This window comes from Eptesicus fuscus, chromosome 6, assembly GCF_027574615.1.
Source record: "Eptesicus fuscus isolate TK198812 chromosome 6, DD_ASM_mEF_20220401, whole genome shotgun sequence".
In the NCBI taxonomy this organism is placed as follows: domain Eukaryota; kingdom Metazoa; phylum Chordata; class Mammalia; order Chiroptera; family Vespertilionidae; genus Eptesicus; species Eptesicus fuscus.
Genome location: NC_072478.1, coordinates 86,688,954 through 86,708,028, shown reverse-complemented (window position 1 = coordinate 86,708,028; position 19,075 = coordinate 86,688,954). Strand labels below are relative to the sequence as shown.

The 19,075-nt window shown below is 47.1% G+C and overlaps 1 protein-coding gene across 1 annotated transcript in view; it reads right to left on the bottom strand.

The window, feature by feature from the left end:
- The window catches only part of ABLIM3 (actin binding LIM protein family member 3), a 101,706-nt gene extending 83,187 nt beyond the window's left edge, over positions 1-18,519 (bottom strand). Inside the window, exons 1-2 of the mRNA XM_008152183.3 lie at positions 18,273-18,519; positions 17,789-17,888 (exon numbers count right to left, since the gene is read on the bottom strand). Of these exons, the coding sequence (XP_008150405.2) occupies positions 17,789-17,801 (13 nt within the window). The 5' untranslated portion in view covers positions 17,802-17,888; positions 18,273-18,519. The remainder of the gene's footprint in view (positions 1-17,788; positions 17,889-18,272) is intronic.
- Positions 18,520-19,075: the final 556 nt, after the last annotated feature.

Sequence of the window (19,075 nt, the reverse complement as noted above, 5' to 3'; positions counted from 1 at the left end):
TGTCCTGTACGACCTACCCCTAGTCTCAGTCTTATCATCTTATGCCTGGGGGATCCCAACAGGTCCTAACTGGCCTCCTTTTCCCTCTCATTCTCCACACAGTAACCAGAGTGATGCTTCCAAAATGCAAATCTGATGATGCAAATCCAATGATGCTTGATCCTGATCCCACCTCCTCCAGCGGCATTTAACACCATTCAGTGGTTTCACTTTGCTCTTGGGACAAAGCCAGACTCCTTGTCATGGTCTCTGAGGCCCTGCATGGCCTCTCCCAGACACCACCCCGCCCCAACTCATCTCAGACCCACCTCCCTACCAGCAGTAGATGACAGCCACACTGGCTTTCTTTCTTTTCCCTCAAACACATCCTGCTCCCTCTCAACACTGGGAGATTCCCATTTCACAACAGACATGCCAGAGGCCCTTCTACGTTTACATGTGTTACCCGTCCTGGAAAATGCATGCTGAGGCAGACAGCTTTCCCCAGGAAGAAGTCCCGACTGCTCAGGCCCCACTGCCTTCGTCACGTAAGTCACTGGTAGAAACTGTCTCAGGAGCAGCTGAAAAGTGTCAGAGCATTGACCGAGCTGTCTGCAGGGTGTTCTTCCCAAACTAGACCTGGCAGATGCTGGGGACAGGCACCATTCACCTGGGAATTGTAAAAGGAGCTGAAGGGTGAAATTCTGGACCCATCGGCCAAAACACGTCAGCTGCTCTGATGGGCATGATGAAAGGATTCTTTCTTTTTCGTCTGGGTTGCTCACTGTCCTTCCAGACACAAAGAGAGGAGCAAAGCCTCTGTCCTATGCTCACTGTTCTGTATATCTTTTTATCACCATTTAATTATAGAGAGCACACTTTCTGAATGAGATACTAAAATGCATGGTTGGACGCATGACCTAACAATGGATCGAAGTACTTGAAATCAGGACAACTTAACCAAAGGATACTAGATTCATAATGAACTGACTCTTTCTACCTTGCCCCATTTACCTATAACCCAAATAAAGCTGGATCTGCCTTGTGCTCAATTTCTGTGTAGAATTATATTAAATTTTAATGAAGAAACATAGCCAGCAACCAAAAGTAATAAAAAACACACAATTCAAATATATGCTTCTCTCTCAAAGAATAGGCAAGAGAAGAAGGCATCTACTTAAAAGTGGCAAAACAGAGGCCAATTCAAAGGCTTTTTCATTCATTGACTCATTTAATTGACATTAAACATCTGAGTCAGGCCAGATGACATGCCTCCTGTTTTACAGATGAGAAAACTGAGGGTTAGGGAACTGAAGAGGTGCCCAGACTCGAACACACCCCTTCTCACACCTAGTTCAGGGAACTTTGTTTTCTACACTAACACACACCACTAGACTTCCTTGCCACCATTTTGCATCCTAAAATATTATTATTATTTCCTGGGACTAATGTCAGCAAAAAATGATTATTGCCGATATGAGTTCACAATATCCCAAGAGATTCATTACCATTTGATTTTGAAGCCCCAGTTAAGAGCTCAGACAAGAGGGAGCAAACATCAATGAAGCATACAAGCATTTTCACTCTCACAGCCTCTCTAAGCTAGATTAATGTTATTTAAAAAAAATCTTACCAGAATACCTCTCTTCTAGCCAAAGAGGCATTCTGTCCCCAGTCGACTCTGGGAACCCTGGTACAATAATTAACATGTGGGCCAGAGGCCCAAACTCATTGGCACAGGACAGATTCTCGGATGAGAAACAGTAGCCCCAAATCCTACTCACATAAAGGGCTTATTGACATTATCTGTTGAAAGGAATACGGATTTCAAGGGAGACAGCAAGGTAGAGAGAAAGCATAATTTTGGCTTTGGAGGATGTAGGTGGGGGGAGGGGCACACATCTTCCCTATTTCAAAGCCCCTTACATTTTCACCAGAGCATTCCCTAAGTTCATACCCTCAGTGGACTTTGCTGCTGCCAAAGAGCATTTCCCCATAGCACTGACGTCATGAAGCCAAAATAATCCAGGTCAGCCAACACATTCCAGTTCTAAAACAGAAGGTTTCAGAGTTCTTGCAAATAGGATTAGCTGTGGGTGATGCCGGGTGCCCTGGGCTCAGGAGTGATTGCTTGGCCTGGGGCTGACTCTATGGAGAGAAATGGCCTCAGTGAGGGTGTTCAGATCCAGAACCCCTTCCTGCCAAAAAGGGGGTTTGATTATTAGAGGGAGAGAGAGGAAGGGGTTTAGGCCGAAAAGCTCCCCAAGATGGGTCAGAGGTCTGAAAAGTGCCCAATAAGTTGATGGAGACACAGGCATTCATTCCACTTGCTCTTGGGCCCTGTGCGGAGCATGGATGTGGAGGGCCCTAGAGATGGAGGACAACTCCTGTGTATTAGGTAGTTAGACTGTTTGTGCTTCAGCTTCTTCTTGACCTAGAGAAAGATGCAGAACCCCCAGGCTGCATCCCAACAGAGGGACCATAAAGCATAGCTACACATAGAAGGTGTCCCAGCCTTCCTAAGGACAGGATATCCTAAAGTTGCCTTGAGTCCCTTGACACAGAAAGCTTTTCCTGAGTGAGCACGCTACAGTGGCACCAACATTATTCTGGTGTCACTTTTCTAGCACCCAGCAAGCCGCAGGGAAGACCTGGCTCCAAGCAGAAAGTGCCAAGTCAGCATAAACAGATAAAGTCCATGCACTAAAGCTCAAGTTCATTGGCGCAGTTATCTATTCGGCAATATTTACTGGCTGATTTCTATGTCTAAGGACTGGGGGTACATTGGTAAATTAAAAAAAAAAAAAGCATTTTCCGCTCATTTGGGAGTTTATAATTCTGTGGGAAAGATACGTAGTAAGTAAATAAATAAATAAAATAAACAGATAATAAAACTGTGACAAGTAGAATGAAGGAACAGAATAAGGGGTGGGGACAGACAATCTGAAAGTAAAACATTTCATCTGAAACTACAAAAAGGCAAGGAAGACAGTCATGGAAGACCAGGGGCAAGAGCAGTGTAGGTGGAGAAACAGCATGTACAAGGGCCCTGAGGCTAGAAAGCCTATGGTGAGCTCAAGGAGGCTAGTGTAGCTGCAATATCAAGGCCAGGGAGAGACCTGAATGAAACAAGTTGGAGAGGAGGCTTTTGAAATGTACAATGCTCAAACGTTTACCAAGCACATTCCCTGGTGTTGTTATAGTTGAAACAGCCCTTTGAGGTAAGCAAGGCTGACAGGATGCACCCATTGAACTGATGAGGATACTAGCAGATACCTCAGAGTTACTAGGAGAGCTGTGATTTGGAGTCAATCTTCCGTTTCTAAGCCTAGGAATCTTTTAAAGGGTCTTTCTCTTTCTCCCTCTTTCTAGTGAATAATGAAATATATGTATTATAATTACAATGAGTTTAGACAAATACATAAACCCATGTAAACAACATCTTAATCAAGATAGGGTACATTTCCATCACTCGAGATAATTTGCTGCCACCTTTTGCAATCAATCACAGCTCCCCACAACCAGAGGCAAACTCTGTTATGGTTTCCATCCATATAGATTAGTTTTGTCTGTTCTTGAACTTCATATAATGGAATCATACAGTATGCTCTTGTTTGTCTGGCTTCTTTCACCCAGCATGCTTTTGAGATTCATTCATGCTGTGGCATGTACCAACATTTGGTTCGTTTGTTTGCTCAGTCGTATTCCATTGTGTAAATGTACCACACTCTGTTTATGCATTTGTCTATAGATGAACATCTGGTTGTTTCCAGCTTTGGGATGTTATGAATTAAGCTGCCAGGAACATTCTTGCACAAATCTTTTTGCAAGATATACGTTTTCATCTCTCAAGGGTAAATACCTAGAAGAGTTGCTGGATCCTAGGTAGGTGATTGATGAGTTGTTAAGACTCTCACAGTTTTCCAAAGTTGTTGTACCATTTTACATTCCCACCACAATGTATGAGGAATTTTAGCCATTTTGGTGGGTGTAAAAAGGTGGTTTTGATTTGCATTTCCCTGATGACTAATGACGTTGAGCACTTTTTGTGTGCTAATTGACATTTGCATATGTTCTTTTGTGAAGTATCTGATAGAACTTCTTGCCCATTTTTGCTGCTTTGAGTGTTCTAAGAAGTCATTGCCTCTCTCAAGGTCATGAGATATTCTCCTGTATTTTCTTCTATAAGCTTTAGTTTATTTAGGTCTATGTTCTATCTAAAATTAATTTCTGTGTGTTGATTAGTGATGAATGGACTTGTCAAGTAGGAGGACTTCTTTATTTTTATTTTAGATTTTACTTTTTATTATGGCATAACTTGCATAGAGTCAAGTACACAAATCTTAAGGGTAAAGCTCAAATACTTTATATATGTAAACATCCATGTGGCCACATTCAGATCATTTGAAGACTCCTTTTTAATGTCGAGGATATTTGTTAACTTCTCTATATCGGTATTGCATTTAAGTAATAGTTATGGCAGCTTCTTGCCATATTGATTTTTCCCAAACCCATGCATTTGACAGAATGTTATGCATTTGAAGCTTGGTGCACACATGGATTTATAAGCTTCAGCAATAATCCTCTGGTTCCCCAGTGGTTTGTGGCTTGCAGTTGGGGAGCAAATACACTATACTCTACAAGAGGAGTGCTAGGAAATGCACATGAATAAACCATGTCGACTTATAGCAAATGAGCGGAAGCATAAGAATGTTTTAAACAAGGGCCAGGGACTTCAGAAGAGGGCATACAATCACTTCAGGGGTGGATCTGAGAAAGCTGGAGTGGAAGAGTCTTTTAGCCTAAAGATGGCTAGGATTCTGATAGATGGGGGAGGTAGTAGGAGGTAATTGCCAATGTCAAGAACAGCTAAAAAATGTACCTTAGTTAGAATCCAACTGAAACCAGTGTAAGCAAAAAGGGAAGGTTTTTGTTGTTGTTCTTACAACCAGGAGGTCTGGGGTGGGGGTGGTAGGTAGCCTCTGGCCTCAAGTCTGGCTGGATGCAGGGGCTTTACTACATGGTCAGAGAGCTGACTTTCTCTATTTTCAGACAGCTTCTTCTAGACAAGGATGGCCACCAGCATCCCCCACCCTCATCTCCTCAGCTCAGCAACCTCAGTCGAATGAGTACTTCTCCTTGCCAGTATCTTCTTATCCAATTTCAGGAAACACTCTGGCAGGCGTCTCTTGGGTTAGTGTCTACTGATGAACAAATCGTTGTGGCTAAGGTAGATAGGAAACTCTGGTTGGCTAGTCTAGGTCATATGCCATCCCTGGGGGAGGTGCAGAACATAACAATGGACAGCCCATTAGTAATACAAGGAATCGAGAGGAGTTCTTGCAAAGAATCAGAAGGAGGGATGATAAAACATACTGGACAGACAACACAGCACTGTATTGCATTACAAGGGAATGTGGGCCTCAGGTAGGAAATGTGAATGGGGAGCAAAGCAGGAGGAGGCTTTGCTCTGGGCATTGAAGCACTAGCCTGGAATGTCTGTATTTGCCCAGCGGGGAGAGTCTCTGGCCTGAGTGTCATTCTCTGCAGCCCAGGAGCTGGCTACTGAACAGATTCTAGGGCAGCTTGGGCAGCTGGCATTTGGTGGCCACTTGAGAAAAGTCATACATCACCAGAGTGTGAATTACGGGGTGTACCGAATATGAAGGCAGCAAACAGAAAAGAGACAGCTTTAGACAGTCCTTTCTGCGTCTGTACTTCCAGTGCATCTTCTCTATTATATTTGAGGTAAACTCCCCTTGTAGTTACAAAGATGCACTAAATAAGGATTAGGCATTTCTGTGCCATCATTTTGCATTGGAATGTCAAAATTGGAAGATATCTTGGAGGTCATGTAGTATAGGGGTCAGCAAACTTGGGGCCATGGACCAAATCACTCTCTTTCTTTTTGTGAGTAAATTTCCCAGCACAAATGTATTTCATTATTTCACCACTATTAAACATTATTGTTTTCTATGTGCCAAGCACTGTGCTAAGCATTTTGTGTCCAACCCCTCACTCAGTGCTCCCCAAATATTCCCGTCTTAAGAGGAAACAGGAGCTTTGGGGGTAAAGGGAGTCTCTGGAAGCTGCACAGCTAGTAAGTGGCTGAGCTGGAATTTGAACCCAGGCAGTCTGACTCCACAGCTCCTGTGCTTATCTAATACACTATCTAGGCATCTCAATTTGGTCAGTAACCTAGTTTTCAAAGTATCAGTTCTCACAGCCCCAGAAATCAGAATCAGATAACAGGTCCACCTGTGGGCATAAGGGTGGCAATGCCGACATGAGTGCACAGCGGGCTGTGGAACCACTGCCATCCTTTTGGCAGCCCACGCCTCCCCTCTCCCACTCACACGGGCACCACTGCACTTAGCCTGCCCTTCCCTGCCTCTGGGCTCTCTGATCCAGCAGGTATGTGTTGCCGGGGAGATGGTCCTAAATAATGCACAGCTCTGGTCGGGTCACTGCTGAGCTCAAAACCTCTCATGGCTCCCCATTGGCCACAGACTGTAACAAATACTCTCCAGCCTGGCATTTAAAACTCTCAAAGATCTGATCCTCACCAACTCCCCAGCCTTATTTCCTCACTTTCCACCTACTCAGACGCTACAGAGTGTAGACAAGCTGGACTTCCTGACATGTCCCCAAACACTCTGTATCTGTTTATTTCGCCCTCCACCCCCCCAAGAGCCCAGGATGCAGACGTTGTGCAACAAGGCTTTGTGGAATGCTTGCCTGGGAGAAGAGTGAATAAGCCCATCTGGAATGCCCCTTCCTGCCCTTCTGCTCCGCCTAACAGAAGTTTATTCATTCCTCAAGGTCTTCTCCATGCACTATCCCCCAGGTTTTCCAAAGGCATTTGGCCTTTCTTCCTCTTCACTTTCCCCTCTCAACACCCATGATGGCTTCCTCTGTCCCTCGGTGATGCTGGAAGGAGGCAGTCGGAGGTCATGCTCCCTGTCCTGTGCATCTCTTATCTCACAGTGCCTGGCACATCGCCATACACAGCGCGGGGATTTGTGTCATTGCCCCAGTGAATGGGAGAGCAGGGCTGGGACATCCAACAGGAGACCCTAAGAGCAAGCAGCCCATGACCTTCATCACAGTAAAATGGGGAGAGACAGTGAAAAGGAGGAAGAAGGAAGGGGTGAAGGGAGGCCTCAGAGTAGGATCGACATGATTGCAAACACCTGCCCCCACCACATCCTAGCTCGTGTGACTGTGGCCAGGTGACTTTGCATTTGAAGCTCATTTCCCTTTTATGCAAAATGGAATACAATGTTCCTCCTTAAGTTCATCTATTTATATGTTTATTAGGCTTTGTTACCTATTAAATGTGAGATTTGGGATTAATGACTTCTTCTCTGAGCCTCAGTTTCCTCCTTTGTAAAAATGAGGATATTAGTGTCTACCTCCTAGGACTTTGCGAGGGTCAAGTGAGTTTATGTCTGCGAAAAGCTTAGCTCTGTGCCAGGTACACAGTAAATGTTCAACAAATGTAAACTGTTATTAGCAATCATTACTCTGTGTGAAGCACTGGGATGCGTTTGGAGGACTCAACAGTGAACAAAATGACAGGTCTGTCACAGAGCCATCAAGTGGCTTATTGTCAGAAGGGGATAATAGACAGAAATGAAGAAAACAAGCTATTGGATAAAACAGTTAGCAACTGTGGCAAGTTCTGTGAAGGATGGTGTGAACCAACATAACATGGAGGCCTTCCTTAGATGCAGAATGCAGGCAACGCCCAGGTAGGATTGTTGCAAGGATTAAAAAATAATACACGCAAAACATTTACACTCAGATAGGCTATAGTTGGAAAAGAATGTCTCTTGATTAGGAGGAGGGAAAAAATTGATCTGAGGCTAAGGCATTTCAGATGTGGGTTGGGCTTCTCTTTGTTCCAAAAATGCTCCCTCCCACGTGCCTTCTCCCTACATGTCATGGGCCCAGGCTCTGTCTCTCTCCTTTGAATGAGGGATTTATGGTCATTTGAGGTTCCTGTACCATAGAATCCTGGCATGATAGGCAATTCTCCTTCTAGAACAGCACACGTTGACTGTGAAAATATCTAATTTTATGGTTGCCTTATATCATCCTTGGACAGGCAGGATCCCGATCTCTGGGCTGTTTCCCCGGATTTCACAAAGCAGGGACAGACCTCCCGCTGCCCCACCCCCGCACGCCGAGAGCACCTGCTGTGGGAAGACTGGCACTTGGTGGAGGGTACTTCAGGTGCTTAAAATAGATCAATTGTGCCATTCGACTATTGCCACGCAGTTGTTTCATTGGCCTTGATGGTGCCGTGAGGGCAAGAGATAACAGCCCGTGGAGAAAGACCTGTGCTTTGCACAAAATTAAGCAGATGCGAGGAAGAAGCTTTGGAAATGATACAGGCAGTGGAGCGTGGAATTCTGCCAGGAGAGGGGGTGGGGCTGTTGCCGGAGAACATAGCAGCAAGCACAGCACTGGGAGCAACAGGGCGGCAAAGTGGAGCCTGTCTGGACCCCTTGTCTGCTCGGTGACACACTTAGGAAAGAGGCTAGAGACTTCTGTGTTCCAGGAGTCAATCCAGTAGCGTCGTGTGAAATTGTCAAGGGACCACCCATACTCTGAGGCGAACACAAAACCAAGGTGAGGGGCTGGCTCTGGCATCTCCCTACTGCCCCCTCAATGCCCTGTCCCTGGCGTGTTCGAGTCCTTCCACTGTTCTGGCTGCTCTTTCCCGGGCATGCTCCCCGTGATCCCTGTCCACCCTTGAACACAATGCTTCAGACACAGCCTAATCAGGGTTCTGCGGAGCAGTGCTACAACCTCTTCCTGCCCGTGCAGCCTGGAATCACATTGTCCAGCAGCCCACATGGCTCCATTCCTTCCTGCCAAACTTGAGATCCACCCACCCCTCCCCCACCCAACTCTCACTCCAGTGGCTGTGCCTGTTGTCAACAACACTGGGAAGTTGTGGCAGCTGAGGAGGGGACGACTTCAGGTCATTTTGGAGAGGTATAATGACCAGATGTGGACACAGACTGAACGTGGGAGAGTGAGAGAAAAGGGAATGCACATGACCTACTTTCTAATTACTAATTTAGGTGAGTGGGCAGATGGAGGTTCTAGCAATCAACTGGAACCAAAAAGTTGAAGCAGTTTTCCCCCTTTATTCTCTTTAAAGAATAAGTTTATTAAACTGTTGGTTTATGTAAGTTTATTAAAATTTAGGCTGAAATACATTGGAATACCCAGGTGGGCAACTTAGCAGATAGTCAGGAGAATGAGTCTAGAGCTAGAGAAGTCTTCGTTGTAAAGAAAAAGAGAGCAAGCTTTGCATGAATAAATTAATTCATCAACTATCTTTTGAGCACCTACTACATGCCAGGCATGGTGCTCTGCTTTCTATGAATTATTTGCTACCCTGAAGAAAATCGGCCCTAAATGAAGAAATGAGGTTGGCATTATCTACTTTCTCACCTTTCTTTCTCAAGCAGGAGAACGCCAATTTGACAGAGGAGAGGTTTTGAGTAGCCATATGGGGGTCAGTATGTGGCTTTTCAGTAACCACTCCTTAGCTGGGTGGGTGTATAAACTGCCCTTACTGTTACGGAGCTCCAGCTGTTGACTTGATGTCCTCAACTGCACCAGGCATGTCCTCTATGCCAGAACAGCCTCTGGAACAGTTCAGCCTCCCAGGGCACCTTCCTTTGGGCTGGAAAAGGTGCCCAGAGCTGGAACCAATTATCCAGAATTTCCTTCCTTCGGTCTGTGCCTCAACCCCTACTACTAGGTTCCCCTGGAAACTAAACTGACCTCTGGGAGATGGGGCGGGACGTTGTTTGCCCAACTGTATCCAACAGGATATGATATCTCCCTCCTGGGAATAGCTCAGCTGGGGAAATAAGGACATGCAGTAGGGTTTTGCTCACTTCAAGAGGACCTTAATAGCATGGCAGTGTTAATCAATTGCTAACTCCAGACAGGACTTTCTTTCATAATAATTAACAGATACGCTGCAGTTTCCACATCTCTGTGTGAAGATACACTTCTCTGTGTTTGATGTTACATGGATCTCTACTAGATGGGGCTTAACAATTCAAATGCTTACAGCAGCAAGGTAACATAAAAACATTCAGCTGCTCTTGTGCAAGTTAACAGGAGGTGGTGGCAATGGTGGCACACTGGAGACCAATACCCGCACCACCGAAAACAGCAATCTGACTGACTGACTGTTGTCACACAGGAAAATGGAGCCAGGGATGCAAGACCTTCTAGTTGTTTCTTTCAGAGAAGCTATAAATCCTAATTTTGATTTCCCAATTTCCCAGTGTTGGTAGATGGTTCAAATTCATTGAAAACCTGGTGTAGGGCAATTACAACATGTCCTATCATGCTGGTCACCAGCTGGCCCTGTTTGATCTGTGAAGGCAAAGGCCATGTCTGTTATGTTTACTGCTGTGTGCCCAGCATCAGGCCCAGTGCAGAGGTTGGCCAGTAAATATTTGTTGAGTGAACAAATGAGTAAACCAATTCTTATTCCCCGTATTGGACATTCCCAGAAACTAGGCAGATTGAAAACCAGTACCTTGACTGTTCATTCCGTTACACTAGGAGATGTGACAGTTGTGCATAATGATCTGAACGGAGGGTCAGGTGGGGAGTGTGTGTTTTCTGAAGACAGACCAACTGGGGACTACCAAGCCACTGGGGACCTCCTACATGTGAACTCTTCCCTTCAGGTTCCCAGAGGTGGTGAGATTAGGGTTTAAACATCAAAAGTAGGCAGATAACCTCCTTTCTGACATGTGTTTTAACAATAAACTATCACTAGCCCTGGGGAATAGCTGATATTCGGAGGAAACCAATCCACAACAAAATCTTCTCCTGGGGGGTCATTTACTTAACAAATACTATGTTATGGCTAGAATTGTGTACCCTAAATTTATATTTTGGAGTCCTAATCCATAGAACCCCCAAATGTGACCTTATTTGGAAATAGGGTCTTTACAGAGGTAAGCAAGTTAAAACAAAGTCCCAGTACCATTGGTATCCTTATCAAAAGGGGAATATGGACACAGAAACACACATAATGGGAAAATAATGTGACGAGAGAAGGGGACAAGACCAAAGAAGGGGCCTGAGGACAGGAGGAAGCTGATGACATGAGAGAGGATGGATCTTGGCCCATTGTACATGGTATGCATGATGTTTCAACCTCAAGGATGAGCCAGCCCTGGGTTTTGTGCCTAGGAAAGCCATGCCCTTCAGGAGCTCTGGGTGTTCCGACCACGTGAGGAGCACAGCATTTATGGGACACAGAATCGACTTTGGTGCTCAGGGCCTCTGGCACCCTGGGGTCAACTGCATCTCCCGTAGACCAAGGAGAGAGGCCTGGAAGAGAATTTTCCTCATGGCCCTCAGAGGGAACCAACCCTGCTGAAACCTTGCTTTTGGACTTTTAGCTTCCAGAACTGTGAGGTAATACATTTCTGTTTTTTAAGCCTCCCAGTTTGCAGTACTTTGTTATGGCAGCGCTAGCAAATCAACATACACTGTTTTTATTTGTTTTATAGACACTTGTTACATGCCAGGCACTGTTTTAAGCAATTCACAACTATTAACTTATTTATTCTTTACAACAACTCTATGAGAGAGGCACTATTAATTATGTTCCCTGTGATTATCATTAGAGATGAAGAGCTGAGGTACACAGGGGGTAAGTGACTTGCCCAAGGTCACACAGCAAGTAAAGGGCAGAACTGGAATTTGAATCCAGCTACTTAGTTCCATTCTGCGCCCTTAAGAGCTACAGGAGAACAATTTAATTGGCAAAGGTGCTTATATACTTCTGGTTGTTTTCTATTCTTTTACAATGGTATCTGGCTAATGTTGGGTATCAGCCAGTTGTTGACCATTCACCACGGCAGATGTTATCTCAGCAAGATAAAGCTTTTGCCAGATAGGAAAGCTGGAGTTCAGAATTGATATCACTTCCTTTATGCAATACAACTACTCTTAAAATCACATTGTGATTTGCAGAGATGTGTTATAGTCATCATATTGTTATATGGTTTTTCAATTGTTCCTTACATTATTCCTCTCTCCCCCCTTAGCCTCAAGTAATCATCTGTCAACTATGGTTGCATTGGGAAGCACTGTTGTTGTGTTTTTTAAATCTCTGTCCTTATAAAGTATACAATCATCTGTATTTTATCTGTTTTGCAAATATAGACTTTTTTTTAGAGGGCATCCTATGTGCTTGTATTTATAAAAGCACATTTTCTCAAGGAATTCTTAGAGTTCCTGACATGGTCAACGACATCAGCAGAGGAGGGTCATCATGCTCCTTGTGCTGCATATCTTTAGTTCTGAACTCCCGGTCTCTCCAGATCCACTCTGCTCCCTTCTCTACCCTGCAGTGTACCGTGGGAGGCTGACCATGATGTGCCCTTCAACTGCCTTCCTTGCTCTCTGTCTCTTGGTTGGATTAGCACTGTAGGAGATCCATGGGGTTGCCATGCATGGACTGGCTGCCTCTTGGGAGCCAGGGGCCACAGCTCCTGCCAGGCAGTCCTTACCCTATAGCTTGCTGGGTCTCTGGGTTCCTTTATTTGTTATTTTTTGCCCATCAGGCCTGGGGACAGTTGTGATATGAGTGGTAATGAGCTGCTGTTACTATCCTCCTGGTACTGGACCATCCTTGCTTCTCCTCGTTTATTTCTCTACACCCTTCTTGCACACTTGCAAAGACGCCTTCTATTTAGCTCCCTTCAACTTGCCCATCTGTTCCCTGCCAGGACCCTAACAGATAGACTCCTCTTCTCCTTCATCCTATTAACTCAATCGGGTGTTAGGCCACATAGGCTTTATTTTCTAAAGGATCTTTCCCCTTATTTCTATTCTTACAGCCATCAAAATCCTGGCCCTCAGAGTTTTTCTGAACTAGTGTAATTTTCTCTCACCTAGGATCCTAACTTCCTGCATCGCCCTTTTCAACCCATGCCATATACAACAGCAGGTTAATAATCTTCCTGAAAGCTATGGCTTCCCTATGGACAGAACCTGGTGGTGGCTACAATACCCCCAGCAAAAAAGGCTAATTTTCAACCAGAGGGGGGTTGGCTTTGATGGTATCATCATTGCAGAACTTTGCTCTACTCAGCAGCCAACTCAATTTCGGGTTCAGGTCCTTCCCTGAGACTCAGTGCCAATGAGTTTCTCATGTTATTTCACTTAATCCTCACAACAACCCTGTACATTGGCATTACTGCTCACATTTTACATACAATAAAATTCAGGATCAGAGATAAGATCTATCCTGCCCAAGATCACAGAGAGAATACACCAAAGGTCTTGCATTTGAACTCATGAATCTATAATTCAGAGCTCAGGTTCTTACAACCCCAGGATGGTGTTGCTTATCCCATGACATCTTTGTGGGGGTTGTATGCCCGCTCAATACTCTCTTCAACAAAACTTGTTGACATGCCAGTCCATGATAGAGACCCAGGAAGAGGTCTGAGGGCAGGAGGAAGGTGATGATGGCTCTAGGCACCTTTGTACATGGTGTGTATGATGCTTCAACCTCAAGGATGAGCCAGCACTGGGTTTTGTACCAAGGAAAGCCATAGCTTTCAGGAGCTCTGGGAGTTCCGACCCAAGTGAAGAACACAGCATTTTATGGGACACAGAAATGACTCTGGTGCTCAGGGCCTCAGGTATTCTGGGGTCAACCATCTCCCCTCGCTTTGGACCTAGAGGCTTTGGAAATCCTGGGCCGACATGGGAATGGGAGACACTGACAGGGGATAACCAAAAACTTTGTTGCCTAAGAATATGCACTTCAGATGGTGGTGCCCACATGGCTCTAGGGTTTTGTGAGAGCAAGGGATCTGGGGTCAGCTCCCTCCTTGCTGTGTGGTTCAGGAAAATGACCTGGATGAGTGTGTGATGACAGACTGGAGGCTCTGAAGGAACAGGACCAAGGTGCATGGAGAGTGCACATCAGGGGGATGCTAGCTGGGCTGGGGAGCTGGGAGGGCTTCTGCAGCTCAGGAAGGTGAAGAGACCAGCTGGGGTGAGGGGGGAGTAGACAGAAGAGCAGGTGCTAGAGGGAACGGAAGGAGGTATATGGGATGGGAACATGGAGAGTGGTGCAGTGTGGATGAGACAGGCTGTGAGCAAGGCTGGGCCAGGCCACTTGGGACCTGCAGGTCTCACTGAGGGGTTTCCTCTCACATCTTAAGAGCAATAAGCAATGAGCATTTGTAAAAAAATAATTTTAGAGATGGAGGAGGGAGAGAGAGAGAAACATCAATGTGAGAGAGACACATTGATTGGTTGCCTCCAGTTCACGCCCTGAACCCAAAACCTAGTTATGTGCCCTGACCAGGAATCTAACCTGAGACCTCCTGGTGCACAGGATGAAGCTCCAACCAACTGAGCCACACCAGCCAGGGCAGGATCCGAATTTTAAGCAGAGTGTGATGTAGAGGGTGGATGGGGAGAATGGAAGGGGCTGGAGTGGATGACGGGAAACCAGTTAGTGGGCTGCCTCAGTAGGTCAGGAGACAAATGACGGATCCTTGGAATTAAGTTGGGCACAGGCCAGGGCAAGGAAAGGCTGGCGGTAGACCCAACAAAGGCCAAGGTAGAGGCAATTGCTGTTTTCCCTTTCCTTCCGCTGAAGCTCTTTGAGTGTGCTGTCTCAGTCTTAGCCCAGGGTTCCTGAGCCCTGCGTGTCCTGCTCATGCATTTCCTTCTCCCTGCAGGGAGCTCTCCTTTCCCTCCCTATTGGCTCTGAGGGCCAAAGCCCACCTGTTACATTCTGCAGGTCTGAACCACCACCCACTCCATCATCTCCAAAATTACCCCTTTCTCTCTAATTCCTATCCTGAAGCTCAGCTGGATTTCAGAAAAAAGGAAAGTGCACAAAAATGAAACAAGAATGCACACTGAGGTGTCGCTGAGTGACCACTCCCCCGTTTTTGACATCTAAGGCATGTGTTTCTTATTGATAAAAGCAATATACATGTATTTGCAAAGCATTTTTCTCATAATCCAGTGTAATCCTGAAAATCACACTTCTGGGGCTCCTGTCAATTTATGATGACGGTATAACATCCGAGAGGTTGAGTGATCATATTGTCATAATGCTCGCTAATGTCATAAAGCCAACAGTGGCAACTGCCAAAACAGCCACTGCAGTGACGACGACAGGCTGACCACCATCGCTGACATGATGCCAGCCATGCCCAAGGCTCCACATTCTGAATTTTACACAACACATTGACGTGTATCTCCATTCCACACCGAAGGAGGGCCTGTCATTCCCGTTTTGTGGATGGGACCACCATGCTGTGGACCACAGCTAATAAATGGAAAAGGAGAACTGGAACCCAGGACCACCCGATTCCAGGGACCACGCTCTGTCAGCCCTTACACACTGTCCCAAGACTGCAGCCCCTCCTCTTCCCCAAAGGAAGTGATGAAGACTCAATAATAAGCTCATGCTTTGCTCCCACTTCAGTGGTGACCTTGAACCATGGATTAGGAATGGTATGCACTGTCAAACTATCATGCATCCAAGAACCCTTCATAATCCAACTATTAATTCCATGACTTGAAGAAGATATTGTAAACCCTTAGAAGATTTCACCTATGAGATGGGAGTAACAATGCAATCCCACAGGCTGGGTGTGAGAGTTTGGGGTGCTCATGCAGGTGAAATGCTTAGCACAGTGGCCGGGGGAGAGTGAGGACCCAGGAAACGGAAGTGAAAGAAAAGCTGAGATTCTCTTAGGCTTAATGTCAGGCATGAGGATTAAGTTAAGAATGTCACATCACAAAGGGGAGAGCATTTTTGCTTAGATCAGGTTGCCCCAGAGATGTCCTGTCAACACCCTGTTCTGTGTCCTTAGGACCCTGCCACACCTTCACTCCAGAGAGGTCTGACTTCTGCTCTCTCCACCTGCAGGCTCAGCGCTGGGAGGAGCCTCAGTGATGATGGAGCCCAGCCCCTGAGCCCTGAGCCCTGAGCCCTGAGCCAGTCTCTCTACAGTGTTGCCCAGGGAGCACTTCCTCTTATGGGGACTTCAGAGACCTCTAGGCTGCCCTAATCACTCTACTCTGTTTATTATCCACTAATCTCCGGACTTAGAAAAAGTGTCTAGAATGACATTTTTGTCAGTCCTCATCTTCTGCAGTTTCAACTCTATTGGTCATTATTTCTTTTTTTTTTTTTCTTAAGTAAAATCTCTGTTTCATTCCTTCAAGAATACCCAGTGTTGCTAACAGGACAAGAATTCCTTACAATTCCAGAGAGAGAAAAGGCGGGGGGGTGGTTAGTGGCTTATTTTACCTTATTTCTTAGCTCCTTGAAAAAAAGGTGAGCCCTCTTTCTGTTCTGTCATTTAGTGAGAAAGGACGCCGATAAATCCAGTTTTTGCTAGAGACAGTGAGAAGTGACAGGCTGTTCACATCTTTATTTGCCTGAAAGCACCAGATGCAGACATGTGGCCCACTAAGTGATGGGGTCTACAGAATTTTGCCCTTTTCCTGAGCCTGGTGTGGAGCCAAAGCACCGTTCCAGGCTGGCAAAACCAAGAGGCACATTCTTTGGCTGAAAGAGGCAAAGCGAGTCCAGCCTCGCTCGCTTGCTTCGCGCAGCCATGTAACACACAATGGGAGGCAGCAGAGAGAAGTCATACAAATACATAGTAAAGAAATATTTCATTTCCATCACAGTGGTTTTCGCTCTTTTCCGTTCCTCCTTGCCAACAGCCCGGAAATGGAGGGAAGGTGAGGGAACAGTGGGTTTGATCTGGACACAGTCTCAGAAGGTTCTGATTTTCCTGGTATTGCTGCTCAGCTCTAGCTTTTTTTTTTTTTTAGAAGAAACTTGTAGATTCTTATATTTGAAGGGTCTCTAATTCAACCCCTCTCCTTTTACAGACAATCTGGGATCCAGAAAGGAGACTGATGGGCAAGTCAGAGACCCAAGGAAGCGAATGTTCCTAGGGGTCCCCCGGTTCAATAACCCCACCTGCTGCTGCAGTGACCCAGCAAGCTCAGCTGATGAGGGAGCAGGAGGGGGACTTGACCCAGCCCTCCCCTTCAGGGCGGTGCCACAGCGGGTGCCCCACGGTCTAAGGGACTACAGTGATAAGAAACGGACTGGGCCTCTTTGTATTTCTGGCTGCATTTCTCAACAACTGGGGCCCAGCCCAGTAGCAAAATGTCTGGTCCTGGCTCCGCAAAGCAGTTGTTGCCTCTGGCATGATAGAGGCCGTGGCCAAAGGGCTTGTCTCTTTCTCTCCTTCTGGGCACGGCTAAGCAGCCTACAGCTCTGTGGAGAAAGCAGCTCCGGCCCACGGGGCTGCAGGCACTCAGGAGAGGGATCTCTTACAATCCCCAGACCCACCCACTGAGGGCCAGCCTCCCTGCTCCTCCCAGCTCCAGGACCAGCCGAGCTCTCCGTGGCTTTCCAGCTGTGTGGAGAGAGGTCTCCTCAGAGCCCCCACAGTCAGACAATGGCTTCGGAGGCCTTCCCAGGCATTGCTAGAAGGAGACAGGCAGCCTTCCTTGCAGAGGCAAGTGGCGCTGCCTGCCCATAAAACATTGGCAAAATGATCACGAAAAACCAGACCCCCGTTTCTCTGCGGGAGAGCACAGAAAGGACCACGAAGGAGTCTGGGGGCCCTGTGTCCACCCAGATGCCAGGATTCCTTCCTCCTTCCAGGCAGCCCTGGCGCAGGCTCCTGCACCTCCCGCCCCCACCCTGTTCCCATGGCAAAGGAGAGGAGGACCCACTTACTGCTCGTGTTCATGGTGATGCCTTTGCACTGGGTCTTTCATTCAATACGGAGGCCCTGGTTGCTTTTAAAATCTTCCGATCTTCCGACCTCACTCATCACCTGGGGGTGAAAAGGCAGTCCAGTGCCAGCTCTGTATCCTCAGGTGCTCTCTCTCCCTCTGCTGTCCCCTCTCAGTCTGGGCTGTAACCACTGGCCTTGAAGGCGAGTGGACTAAGAGGCGCAGGTGAGAGCAGGGAGGAAGAGGAGGCGGGCAGAACACGGGTGCCCGGGTCTTGCTGCCCTCGGACCCGAATCAGACGCAGAAGCAGGGCTGGCGGCGCCTGATCGCACGCACCCCCAACTACTCCAGCCCAGCAGCTCCGGAGCCCAAAGGGGGTGTGGACCACAGGGAGGCAGGGCGGGGGCAGCGCGCGGAGAGCCGGCTCCTCTGGGCAGCGCGTCCCCGCCCGGCTTCGGAGAGCAGTGACCCGCCCCCGGACCCACCTTTCGGCCAGCGTCGGGAGCCAGAGGCCCCTGCCCGGGCCCCTGCGACCGGTTCATGAATCCTGTTTCTCGTCTGGGGTCTCGAATTCCAAGGCGAGCAAAGCGAAATAGGAGAGCTCGACATCCATGATGCGGGCTCGCGGGGTGGCAGTGCAGGGGGCGCGGCCGCTCGCTGCTGCCACCTGCTGGACACGCCGACCCGTATTCAGGCCCCGCCCCACCTGGGCTTCTCTCTGGGTCCTGGGGTGTAATGGGATGACTTAAGGGGACCCTTGTGCCTTGGGGCCAACAAGGGAGTGCTTGAGCTCTAGTTTCCCTCCCTCGGTCTTAGAGTCTAAGGGGCTAGATAATGACCAGGAAATAAAGTAAGATTGGGAGAGGCTGTGAAGAAGGGATTGGCTTTGTAGGAGGACCGGTTTCACTTCCAACTCTGCTTCAGTCCAGCTTGGTCTTGACCAGGTCACTGCTGTCTCTGGCTGGTCCTCCTCCTGTGTGGAAGGGAGCAGCTGGACAAGCAAATGAGACATTGGGGGATTCTCCCAGCCTCCTAACTTACGTTACTATCTCCCTCTTAATGCCCCATGTCTCTGGTTCATTTGTTACAATTGTTTACCCCTTCTCTTCCCCACTGAAATGTTAGCACCATGAAAGTATGGGTCTTGTCAGTAGGATTTCCTATGGCACCCCCAATACCTAGAACAGTGCCTGGCACACAGTAGGTATCAATAAGTATTTGTTGACAGACACTCCAGGGCTCTTCTAGATCTAATATTGTGCAGCCCTCAGAGTGGAAGTTCTAGGAA